General features: G+C 41.1%; 1 protein-coding gene across 1 annotated transcript in view; it reads left to right on the top strand.

Moving 5' to 3' along the window:
* Positions 1-1,289: 1,289 nt before the first annotated feature.
* Positions 1,290-13,104, top strand: part of LOC138364024 (trichohyalin-like) — a 36,239-nt gene continuing 24,424 nt past the window's right edge. Inside the window, exons 1-5 of the mRNA XM_069323460.1 lie at positions 1,290-1,397; positions 1,910-2,083; positions 2,715-2,901; positions 7,485-7,782; positions 9,809-9,845. Of these exons, the coding sequence (XP_069179561.1) occupies positions 1,290-1,397; positions 1,910-2,083; positions 2,715-2,901; positions 7,485-7,782; positions 9,809-9,845 (804 nt within the window). The remainder of the gene's footprint in view (positions 1,398-1,909; positions 2,084-2,714; positions 2,902-7,484; positions 7,783-9,808; positions 9,846-13,104) is intronic.

The following is a 13,104-nucleotide window of genomic DNA, read 5'->3' on the forward strand; positions in this document are numbered from 1 at the left end:
AGCGTTGGAGAAATATAAGGGGGGGGAACACCGTCACAATATATATATATATATATATATATATATATATATATATATATATATATATATATATATATATATATATATATATATATATATATATATATATATGTATATATATATATATATATATATATATATATGTATATATATATATATATATATATATATATATATATATATATATATATATATATATATATATATATATATATATATATATATATATATATATATATGGAAAAACCAGCCTATGACTGCAATAACATAAATATCAGCATAAATATTCCTTGATAAACAACAATGATCAATCAATCACCCTATCAGTCCTAGAGCCCACATATGTCTCTGCAGGTAATCCAGCCTACAGTTGTAACTCTATACTTCAGTATAAATACTCCTTGGCACAAAAATGGTAACCAATCACCCACCTTTCATTGCGTCTTGCACGCTAATGACAACCAAACACTCTACCAACTCCCTACAAGTAGTCAATAAGAACTTCTTTTCCACATCTGGAAGTTCACTATCCTGACATCTTCAGGTTTTCCTAGAATCGTCTACTAGGGTCTTCCACAGCTCTCCCGGCTGCTACACCATGAATTCTTCCTTGAGCAACAATGGTGTTTCACCACTGGAATTACAGAAGCATGTGAAACTTCATTCCACTGCTCCTCTTCTCTCAGCTTGAGGTCCTGCTCCTCACTGTATGGCTGCTCTTCCACAGAGCTCAGTGCCTTCAACAACCTTGGAGTCTCATCAACTACCCCCCTCTCTGCTGGCTTTGAAGTTCTCAGGAAATCCTTCCCCAGACAAACCTGCAACCCATTTACATGCCAGTAAAAATGTTCCTCTACAAACATATAACTAACATAAAGTTCACAATAAATGTTTCACTTAACATCTCCCTGCTTTCTACATGCTGTGAGGTGACTCCCACGTTTGGGCTGGTCCATTTTCTGCCCTCCCTGGGAGCCTTCCGCTTCCCGGGCGGCCCTCTCACTCAGTCGCCCACCAGTGGTTGGAGTGGATAAATGTCGCTCTGCCCTCCGAGACGTTCCTCCATCTTTACTCTCTTATTTTGCCCTTCTGCCTCATCAAAACATGCCTAATGTACTCACAAACAATTACTATGATCGCTGGGCACACAATCAAATACAGACAATCACTATTAACTAGTTAAATTTGGGCTTACCACAATAAGGTTTCCTGCAGGGCGCTCTCCCTATCGATGGTGCCTGACCAGGGCGCTCCCATGGCCCATGAAAATGTCTCTGGGCGGCTTCACAACTCTTCTTGCCGTCCGTGACTTGAGACCACACGTTTCCAGCTCGAATCCACAGCTGAAACGTCTTCACACTTCCTTCCTCTTGAAGGTATATCAACTAGGGGTTCCTCTCTGACAGGAGCTCAACGGAGTGCAACTTCCCCTCACGATGTCTGGTGCTCAAGTGAGCTCAAGCTCCTCTCAAGCGAGCCTCACACCTCCAGCAAACTCTCCACATCTCATGTCAAGTCATTTACTTATATTCTTGATCACTGCCCATACTCTTAAACTATTCATCAAATCTAACCAATTATTTTACGTATGTACCCCCATGTCTATATTTCTTTCACCTCTTATTTAGGTCAGGTCTTGCAGAATAACTCTCAAGGGAGACTCATTTTTCAGCTACCTGGGATCATAACAGGAGGTAGAATAACATCCCCAGCCACCCCCACCAACTCGTCCTGTGTCAGCATAACTGGAAAATCCCCCTTCTTGAATATATTCACACAGTCAGCCGCGACCACGACGCAGTGCAGCCGCCAGGTGACCTTACTGACCACAACGATAACATGGACGGGGCTGACTTTTTTACAAACATCCAATTGTAAACCCTATCAGGGACAACGAAGAAGGAACACTTCACGACAGGGACAACGTCAAAGTCCGGGTGTCATCAAGCATCCCCGCACAGTGGGCGGTTGTGACCTTGTTTCACCGGACACTCAGCACTTTCTCAAACCGCCTGGTCAACAGCTCATCCAACAATTCAAACGGCGCTCCATGCACCGCCACGTAAGTCAGTCACACTCAGGTTAACTACCCTGAATGGTTCCCGCCTCATCAGGCAGAGGGAAATAACGCCTCTCACACCGATAGAGGAACTCTTGAAACACAACTTGACGGTGAAATTCAGCCACCTCTCAACGATCCTGAAGAAGCTACACACCAATCAGATCGGCCAACTTGACATGGAGCACGTCCACCAAAGCTAGACCAACCAGCGTTTGGTCCACTGGCCGGGAAAACGCTAAACCAACCGAAGTGGATCTCTTCAGGGAGGCAAACGCGTACCCATCTTGTAAGACTCACTTTAAACCGGCAGGCCACCAACGCATGCCCGCAAGCTCTATACATCCATCTCCATCTCTGGCCGCGCACCAATCTTCCAACGTTGTCTGGTCTGCGGTTTGCGTGTCTGGTAATCCATGTTGTTAACCGTAAAGTTTCGAAGTGCTGTTGGCTCTGGGTGAAAGTTTGTCTAACAGTGTTGCTGGAAAACCTGGATGACTGCCGGGTTCATGAAGTTTCTGTCGTTGTGAGTAAATGTGTTTGAAAGTGGTGTACTTGCTTCTCTTGACTTTGTTAATGAAGTTGCAAAAATTCTTGAGAGTTTGTTTTTGTTCTGTTTTGCCATTATTACTAGGCATGTCAAGGGCAAGGGGTGATCATCGACCAGGCTAATGAGTACGTGATTGCAGAGTATAGTGAGGCCGAAAAGTACGTGGCCATGTCTGTGCTGGTTTTGTATGAATCTGTTTTGGTAGCGTGTGATACGTCTCCTGGATCGCATGGACGGAGTAATAGAGTATCTTCTGTGGGTGATGAGCAGTGTTTGTTGAAGCCGCCGCTTGTGTGACTGTCTTGTCTAAGGTGTAGTTGGGTGTCAATGACCCCCGGGCGTCTTTCCATCATATGTGAATGTTAGGTCTGTCTCTTGCACGCTCTGTGAATGCTGCCCAGTCAGCTCTGCTGTATGGTAAACGTGGGAGGCCTTGAATGAGGATAGAGTTTTTTGGGATACATAGAGACAGGAATGTGGTCCGAACCTATGAAGGGGTCGGGAGTTGTGTGGTGTAGGTAGACTTTTTCCACCTTAGGAAAAGTCCTAAGGTGGGTCAGAGATTTATTATTATTAACATCTTTATTGACAAAATTTAATTACAATTTTGCCTAATCTGAGGAATTCAATTAAGTCTTATTGCAACCCGTTCTCGCACTTTCGTATAGTCAATATTGACTTATTAAGTACGTGCATATGTGACATACTAAACATATTAATTTACCTTGAAAAGCTTTATAGAAAACACCGACCTTACCTAACCTTCTTAGTATGTTAAGATAAGCATCTTATTGCTTCGTAATTACAATTATTACTTAACCTATACCTATAATAGGTATAGGTTATTATTACTTAACCTATACTTATAATAGGTTAAGTAATAATTGTAATTACGAAGCAATAAGATGTTTATCTTAACATACTAAGAAGGTTAGGTAAGGTCGGTGTTTTCAATGAAGCTTTTCAAGGTAAACTATTATGTTTAGTATGTCACATATGCACATATTTAATAAGTCAATATTGACTATACGAAAGTGCGAGAACGGGTTGCTTACTGGAGTGAGGATAATGCTGGTATTCACTGTCACACAGGACAGAGGATCATACACAAGGCAATTGGTCTGAACTGTAGGTTGAAGCCCATGTATCATGGTTACAATCAATGTTTCAATGTACGAATATGTAAATATAACTTTCTTTTGGTCACTGCCACATAAGGGCAGGGATGGGTTCATAAGAGATGCAACTTAAGATTAATATTAATAAAATTATTCTTATTTCTTTCAAATGTACAAACGAATTTTGGATAAATTAAAAAAATCCACAAGGGCCGTGACGAGGATTTGAACCTGCGTCCGGGAGCATCCCAGACACTGCCTTAACCGACTGAGCTACGACAGGGTAAAGTAGTTGAAACCGAAGTTCTACTGAACTTACTGGATCCTGCAACCTCTCCGAGGCACAAACCAGGATTTTACACAACTCCCCCCTGCACTCGAGCTATGGTCGGCCGAGCGGACAGCACGCTAGACTTGTGATTCTATGGTCCTGGGTTCGATCCCAGGCCCCGGCGAGAAACAATGGGCAGAGTTTCTTTCACCCTATGCCCCCTGTTACCTAGCATTAAATAGGTACCTGGGTGTTAGTCAGCTGTCACGGGCTGCTTCCTGGGGGTGGAGGCCTGGTCGAGGACCGGGCCGCGGGGACACTAAAAATCCCTGAAATCATCTCCAGATAACCTCCAGATGTCAATAGGCCGTTTGGATAAATTGTTAGGATGTCGTCCAGTACTCCAGATTCAATGAAACAGTAACACATTTGGTGGTACAATAGGCCAGGAGGTCTAAAATCTTTTACGGTTTCACATTGAACATTATAGTGTTCTAGTGAATGCATTAAAGGTTTGTCACAGAGTTTACAATCTGAACATTTGGGTAGTGGCTCAGCCTCACTAACCTGCCAGATGTTCCTATACCCAAGGCGAATTCACGCAATGACTACATCATATTGCCTGGTCCGGCTACTGTGCTGATCGTACAAATACCTATTATTACAAAAGTTGTCATAGCTTTTAATACTGCAGCTTTCAGGTCTCTGGCCATGTCTTAATTCTAATAAACCTGAAGTAATTTCTTTAATTTCTATGTTTCTAATAATTTCATTAGATAATGCAAAGTCACAGTCAGTGTTTTCTTTCCTGCAATCCTTATTGGCCAACTGATGTACGAAGTCATATTTTCCAATTCCATCATGGGATGGGATCCACACAAATTTTATACAACGGTTATTATCATTGGCAAAAATTACTTTCCATTTAATATTACAAGCATAAATTGTGATGTGTTATTTAAAGACTGCAGAGCACTTTTAGTCACAAAATATCACCCCATCCCCATGGAGCTTAACGTATTTAGTAGCTAGATAAATACCCAATAGCTCAGTCTGTCGTGCTTTCCCAGTCGTTCAATCTCTGTGTACTAGGCATGATCATTTAATTCCCTTTATATACTGCACATGCACAATCTGTTCTACGGGTGCCTAATTGCACAGATCCATCAGTAAAGGCATAGGATTTAGTCGGTTTGAGATTTTGAAGATGACTGTCAATAGTTTCTAGTGTTATACATCTCATAGTTTGTGTTATACATTTGTTTTACACTGATGGGTGTATAATGTATAGAGACCTGCACATTTTTCCATGGGGGAATATAGTGAACAGTTTTATCAAGACAAAGAGACATTCAGTTTCATAAGATTATTGGCACAACAACTGAGCCACACACTGTAAGGCGCTTTTTGCGGATTGAGTGAACAGTCAGAATTGTTTAGAATGGATCTCAATTTAATTTGAATAGAGTTGGGGGAACCATTATTTTTCAAAGTTTTGGCACAAAATGTTGTTGTTGTTAAAGATTGGCTACCTGGAACTTTTTGTTCCAGGTAACACGGGCTATGGTGAGCCCGTATGACACAAAACATAGTTTTATGTTGAACTATTCTCTCGTAAATAGAAGGTAATCTTAGTTCCGTTCTTATGTTAACAATTATGACAGTTCTAGGATAACCCAGGATGATGCACATGGCATTTTTTTGTACTACATCTAGGCCTTGTAGTTGTTTAGGTGTTAAATTAAGAAGATGCAAGGCATAATAATCAACAACAGATCATATAAAGGCAACATAAAAACTACGAGCATATCTTATGTTAATGCCAAATCCTTAACTCACAAGAGTTTTGAGAGGTTTAAGACGCTCAACAAGTTTTTGCGAAGGTTGCTGATGATAAGTAAATCAGTAACCTCGATTCAAAAAATCTATAAGACTCAAAAGTCTCCACGGGCACTCCATTAATAGTATAGTTAACATGAAGAGAATGGGAAAAAGAGAGCTCTTGTATTATCAACAGAGATTATGAGGCCACATTCTACTACTTTCTTGGAAAATACATCAAGTAACGTTTATAGTCTTAGTTTACTGTTTGCCATAAGACAAATATCATCAGCATAACATATAACAGTTTTAGTAGATTGTAAAGGCATGTCATGGATAAGTTTGCACATAAGTATATTAAAGAGCATACCCTGCAAACACAAACCAAAACTGTCTTTTTTTTCCGCTTGTTACAACTTGTAATAAAGTTGGTACATCTTGGTTTAACGTGTTTATGACGTATTAGAACGTTGATACAACTTGCTATATTGGTTGTTATAACTGGTTAGGAGGTGTTAAAACTTGTTCGAACGTTGTACCAACGTCGTAGTTTCGGTGTGTGTTTGGCGGGTAGGGCTTAGGACACAACCTTGAGGTGTGCCTAGTTTGAATGCATCCGTTCTTGTACTTTTAACTCCTTTAAATGGGACACTAGCACGCCTGTTGGATATGTAGCTCTTTATCCAACTCAGATTATCTTCGATTCCAAATTCAGCAGGTTTCTCTAATAATATTTCGCCATTTGCTTCATCGAAAACTGAGTTCAGGTCAATAAAGGCTGCTTGTGTCCTATCCTGGAAGTGTACAAAATATTCAGCAAAACATGGTTGTGAACAAAACTTGGGCATAAACCCATATAGGTTAGGAGCCAATTCTTCTTTGACCTGAAAAATGACTCGACTTAGAACTCCAAGACAAGACTTTACACATGCAAGATGTAAGGGAAATCGGTCTGAATTTTGAGAGATAGGTATAGGAATTGGTTCTATGAGACTTTGTGTCCATTTCTTTGGCAAGATACCTTGTGAGAGACTCATTTAATAGAGGTCAATCAGAGGGTGGCTAGGGACATCATTCAGTAAGCTCAAGGTGTTACAAGTTATACCATCCACACCAGGGGCAGTTTGTTTAGGTTTCCTTAATGCTGATTGGGTCAGAGATTCTCTCTCAAGAAGGAAGCAGAGGGGAGAGAGGTTACAAGTGGAGTACTACAAGGGTCGCTTATAGGTCCCATACTGTTTCGAATTTGTCAATCACCTGACAGGAAATTTGTGCCTTCATTTCAATATTTACAGATGATGCAAAGTTTGAGAAGTCTCAGGACAGTAGCAGATTGTGAGGCATTTAATCAGATTTGGACACTTAAAATATTTCAGAAAAAAATGGTTGCTAGAGTTAAGCATGGCCAAATGCAAAGTTATGAGGATTGGAACAGGCACACTAAGACCAGGACAAAAGTATAGGATAAAAGGGAAAACTGATTCCTACATCAGAAAGGAAGAAAGTCCTAGTAGTGGACATAACCCCATTTGTGATGTCAGATGCCCACATTAGCAGAATAACAGCTTCATAATGGCATACTGGCCAACATCCGTGTATCCTTCAGAAATTTAAACACGAGGGCTTTCCGGTACCTATTTACAGCGAAGGTGAGAGCCATACATGAATATGCATCCCCGGCATGGAACTCTTACCTGTTAAAGGACAAGGAAAAACTAGAAAAGGGCCAAAGATCTGCAACGAGACTTGTTCCAGAGCTGAAGAGTTTAAGCTATAAAATAAGACTGAGAGAACTGGACCTTACCACACTGGAGGAAAGGAGAGATGAGGGGGATCTGATAGCAATATATAAGATTCTAATGGAAATTGACAAGGTAGACAAAGCAATATTGTTGGAAGCTAGGAACAGCAGAACTTGGGGTCTCACTAGGAAATTAGAGACGTAAATAAGTCACAGGGACGTCATTAAGACCTTTTTCAGTCTCAGGGCTGTCAATAAGTGCAACTGGTTAGACGTAAAGACGTTGAAGATAAATCGATTCAAAGTTTTAAATGGAAATATGATAAATGAGGGGGAAAGAAGACATTGCATTAATCTTAGAACGTTTAGAAGGCTGGGGGGGGGGGAGGTGGCTAGGAGCCTAGCTTGACCCTGCAGGCACATTTTGGTGAGTACATTTAGGAGAGTTCGCACAAACACATACACGCACGCACACGTCCTCGCAACCAAGTGGACAGCACTCTAGGGTCGTAGTTCAAAGGACCCGGATTCGATTCCCGATCGAAGCAGAAACAAATGGGCAGAATTTCTTTCACTTGATGATTTGTTCACGAAGCAGTAAACAGGTATCTGGGAGTTAAACAACTGCTGCGGGCTGTATCCTGGGAATGTGTGTGTGTGTGTGTGATGGAAACACATGTAGATGATATGATAGGAAAAATAGGTCTTGATTCGGTAACTAGACAATCGACGATAAGAAAGGCGGGGTCCAAGACCTAAGAGTTCGACCCTACAGGCATACAGTAATATATACACACAGGACGCTGAGCACCGTAACCGGTTGCTGTACCTGGCCCCTGGCCTAGACCCCAACATAACAGTTACAGAAGGCGTTATGAAGCTTCCAAGCTACTAGGTGGGTGTGGTAGTGGGTTTAATGTCCAGTAGTGAAGTATGTGCTTTTAATATATACTCACACTTGTTCATACTTCACATTAATAGAAATAAACTATATTAATATTGTGGAAGTGACTTGTGAATTATTTGTATGCGAGGCGGCCTCATGTCAGGTGAGGTGAATGACGTCACAGGTAGTTGACCCATCAGGCCAAGCTAGTCAAGAGGCGCGGCGGGCAGTGTGGCGCGGGCCGGCGTGGGGAGAGGTGCTGCTCAGCGCCCGCCTCATTGGTTGTACTAAATTAGTCACCTGGACAGTCCTGTGCATGAGGTCACCTGTGCCAGGCTTACAGGCAAGTTACTCTAGATGATTAGTTATTTTATCACATTGTATTCTATTGGTGGAATAGTCTATATTTGCTGATTGTCTAAATAAGCATAGTTACAAGATGTTAAAACTTTATTTAAAATTATTCAATTAGCTCTGGTTTACTCATTTGTAAATATGATAGAGTAATATACCTGTCTATTAGTGGAAACTTTTACCTAGATTAAGACTTTTGATGATTATTAAAGCAAAATTTAATTCTAAAAACGCCTGCTATGTGATAAACTGTTCAACAACAGCGGCTTGAGTGTTACACTCATAGTGAAACTGAACGTTCCACCAAAAGCAGGTAAAAAATGTTGACAATTATTAAATTCTGGCAGTTACAAGGTGTTTCTTGGGAACTATCATATTTCAATCCTTGAAACACAGACCAAAGACTTTTAATGTAGCAAGCGTCACATCCCCTCCCCCCCCCCCATCCTATGTGAATGAAACTAACCATCCAGAGTCAGTGTCGTCCACGCTGCAGCCAACCCCAGAGACGCCTAAATTAACATTAACGTCTTGTGTAACCAAGTACTATTCTTTTTTCCAATATAAGTAAATATTAATGTATATTTAAGTTGTGTATAGGCCTGATAGTTGAAGGAAACAACGTGAGTGTATTCCAACCTGTCTCCCTCCCCTAATAAATAATATATAATAGGTCACATCAAAAACTATTTTAAGTACAGTGTTAAAATGTGTGAACTGTTGTGGGTCAGTGCATGAACGAGCATAGACTGAGAAGTTAAATGTGAAGATTTCTTCACGTTCATGTTTGGCTGCCGGGTTAACGACCACTTGGCCGGTGTGTTGACAACGGGCTTTGGATAAGTCATGTCTGAGATTTTGCCATTCGGTGGTAAGTCAGCTTTATAGATGAACCAAAATCTGACCTGATCGATTGTTTTCCGGGATGTTTCTCAAACTTTACAAGATGTTCAATTTAGTATTTTGATGTATTTAATGTTATTTCAGGTATGTACGAGGGTGCATCAGTACAACAGCACTGCAGGTATGGTCAACCAGACCCATGAACTTGGTCTTTTACAACGCTACTGCAGGTATGGAGGGATTAAAGTTACTTGGAAAATCTTCTCTCGAATCGCAGTTGGTCATTATGTAATTGATACATATTCCCACCTAAGTACCATAGGTGAAGGGAACACGTTTAATAATTTTAATAGTTTAACACACTATGCCTTGAAGCAGTGATCCTCTAATAGGTATAGTCTAAAGTACTCTATGCGTTAACCACTTCCGAGTGGTTAACCATTCTTCAGGCCCATAATTTGAAGATTAAGTTGTGGTGTATTATATGGTTAATGTTAAGCTAACAATTTCGGTTAAATTTCAATCCCCTCCCCTGTCCATATTTCTGTTAGTCTGTCTTCTATCCCACCAGTCCAATCAAATAGATGTATGTATATAAAAATACCCAAGAGGGTGGTGCTTCACTTGGGTTAGGGGAGACTGGGAAGAGAAAAGTTTTAGCGTGAAGGGAAAGTACCGGGCTAAACCTAGCAAGCTGAATATACCGTCGGACAGTTTCGGGAGGCTGAGCACTTGCAGCTACGTGGCCATCATCAGTATCGTGCACAAGGTATTGGTAGCCCTTGAATGCTGTAGCAATTCTGCAAATCGACAAATATTGTGGTCAGGCGGCAGGACCTGTGAAGTGTTAAGGTGAACGTTTCTGGGTCTCTGGAACGCGGTAACGTGGTGTTCCTGATTTGTAACTGCAAAGTCCCTCTTTATTGGGGAAGAAAATATTATATAATAACTGGCGGAGCTCCTATAACCACAGATAACGGCATTAAGAGCAAGGACACTAACTACGTCCTTTTATTCCAAGCTAACAAAGAAGGCTCCGAAGGAAGCAAGCTAATTTAAATATATGAATGAGTCTTTAGGATCGACCACTGAATGGAATGAACAGAGGACGAGTTTTGTGTAAACCTGTTTTTCATTGATAAACAAGTGGTTTGTTGGCTGGATTAACAATCATTTGTCCTTTATTGACGAGGGCGGTCTGTCCGATTAAAGTACTATTCTCCAACAGTGCTTCACTGACATCCGCTTCTCGAATAAGAAGTCTGTAAATGCTTCACTAGTGTACTACAAACACAAATAATAGCCCAAAAAAACTAATTACATAATGTATGCCTAATATACATTGAATTGTATATTAAATTATGAATGGGAACATATTTTTATTACGGTGTTAAAATTGATGAACCCGTCTCGTGGGACGGCCTCTGCACTAACGAGCCTGGCCCGAGGACGAGTTGAGTAGTGTGGCTGGTGTTCACTATAGTGTGCGGAAGCATAAAATGCTGCATGCATAAATATTTCTGCTGCAGCCACACTAACACTTGCTCTGATCATCGTTCCTTTAATCTGGCAGTACGATTTGTTGTCCACCATGAAGAGGATGACCTCAGTTACATATACGAGGCGCTGTTGTTTGGGCCATATTTGTGGTCCATCAGCAGACTCCTTCCTTAGTTCTCCTGTAATTTTATCCTTAAGTTAATACAAAAACCTCTGCCAGTGCTTTGGCATCCTTCCTGGTGTGGCCTGAGTTTAGGGCCGACAAAGTGGGTCGTGTACTTCAGTCTCGGGCAGTAGGTTTAGGAGTGCTCCAAATGGCTTGTTTATTATCACCTAGACCATCTAGGTCGTAACACTTTCAACTGAGAATATTCGACGGAACTAAATCTTTTGTATGGGACTTGCCTCTTTTTGTTGTACCAATATCTTTTCTCCGTTGTACCCGTAGTCGTCGTCTCTTCTATAGCCCTCTTTTAATTGCCTCGTCCATAGTGTCTTTCTTCAAAATCTATTGCGCCTCTACGAGGCCAATGTTACACCTGGCGATCGTTCCCTTGGTTGTCTTAAATTATGTTCAATCAATTGACCTGGTTTCTATTTTTGGGGTTGAACCACGGCCTGCTCTGAGGGGGGGGGGGGTAGGTAGGCCCCTGTTAAATACCCGCAGGTCATTCCATGATCAGTTATAACTATAGCCACTTTGTTGTGGAACTGGCCTTGGTGACCAGGCATCTCCTCCTCTTAGCCTCTTGGTCTAGGCCTGTCGTTGTCTCCGGTCTGTTCGCCATCTCGCTTTATTAAATTGACCTTTTATTCTTTCATTTGACATGTATACATTTTCTACTGTATCCTGGGTGCCTTATGGAGGAGTTAGTACGGACTGGGTACTCCTTGAAATACTTAGTCAGTCCATAATTTATCTAGGTCTGCTTGGAGTACTAGTTTTAACATCACCACATACAGACAAGGTTAGAGGACTCTCCCTGGCTTCACGTTTTCTCTCAGTTTGATGCCGTTGATGGGTTCTGTCAATTTGGTGCTTGCTGCACGGTATTGGCCGGGTTGCCTCTGACTGGAAAAGAACATCATTTGGTCTAGTTTCCCTTTGTCCAATGACCTTGTAAAAAATAAACAAACAGGAGACAAACAAGTGCCTAAATCAATAACAATTCCATACACAAGTAATCTTTGTTTCATGTCATGGAAAAGTACCGAGGGAGGTTAAGAGACCTACCTCCTGAAGTGCAGGGCATGATAATCAACTAGGGATCTAACATGTTAAATAGTCTAGCATATTTAACATTTATACCAATATTCTTACTAGTATTTTCAGTGATTTCGCTTCTAACCAACGGTGTAGGTCGTTTACAATGTCACTGATGATACCTACTCCAAGGAATTTGTGCTGCCCACATGTTTCTATTGTTTGGTTGTTAACTTTGAAAGCTAGAGGCACACTGGCTGTTTTTTGGGAGAGAAAGTGATGGATTAAGTTAAAGACCGAATTCAATGCTTTTAGCAGCGAGTTAATCAAGTAGAGATTGCAGTCTCGTTTGGATATTTGAAACAAAACAAATTTCGTCGACATTAGATGACGGCTTCATCAGCTAGTGTGGAACTAACAGTTTTCGTGCATTAGGACATTGAACATTGTTGCGCAAAGCGCACAACTCTGGGGTGTACCCAAATCAAAGGGTGTAGAATGTTTACTTTTGACCCCATTGAAAGAACTGAGGCAGTTCTGATACTCGGGTGCCCCTTGAGCTATATCAAAAGTCTTCCACTTAATCCCCAAAGAGGCTAATCGTTCTAAGATTTATTTCCCCTTTTTTGCTGTATCAAAAGTAGTTTTGAGGTCAATAAATGCCCCCTAAGAGCATGGTCCCTGTAACAAAATATTCAGCAAAGCAAGTTTAAATGCGTCTTCCAGTAAGGGAACC

This window comes from Procambarus clarkii, chromosome 12 (genome assembly GCF_040958095.1).
Source record: "Procambarus clarkii isolate CNS0578487 chromosome 12, FALCON_Pclarkii_2.0, whole genome shotgun sequence".
NCBI classification, from domain to species: Eukaryota; Metazoa; Arthropoda; class Malacostraca; order Decapoda; family Cambaridae; genus Procambarus; species Procambarus clarkii.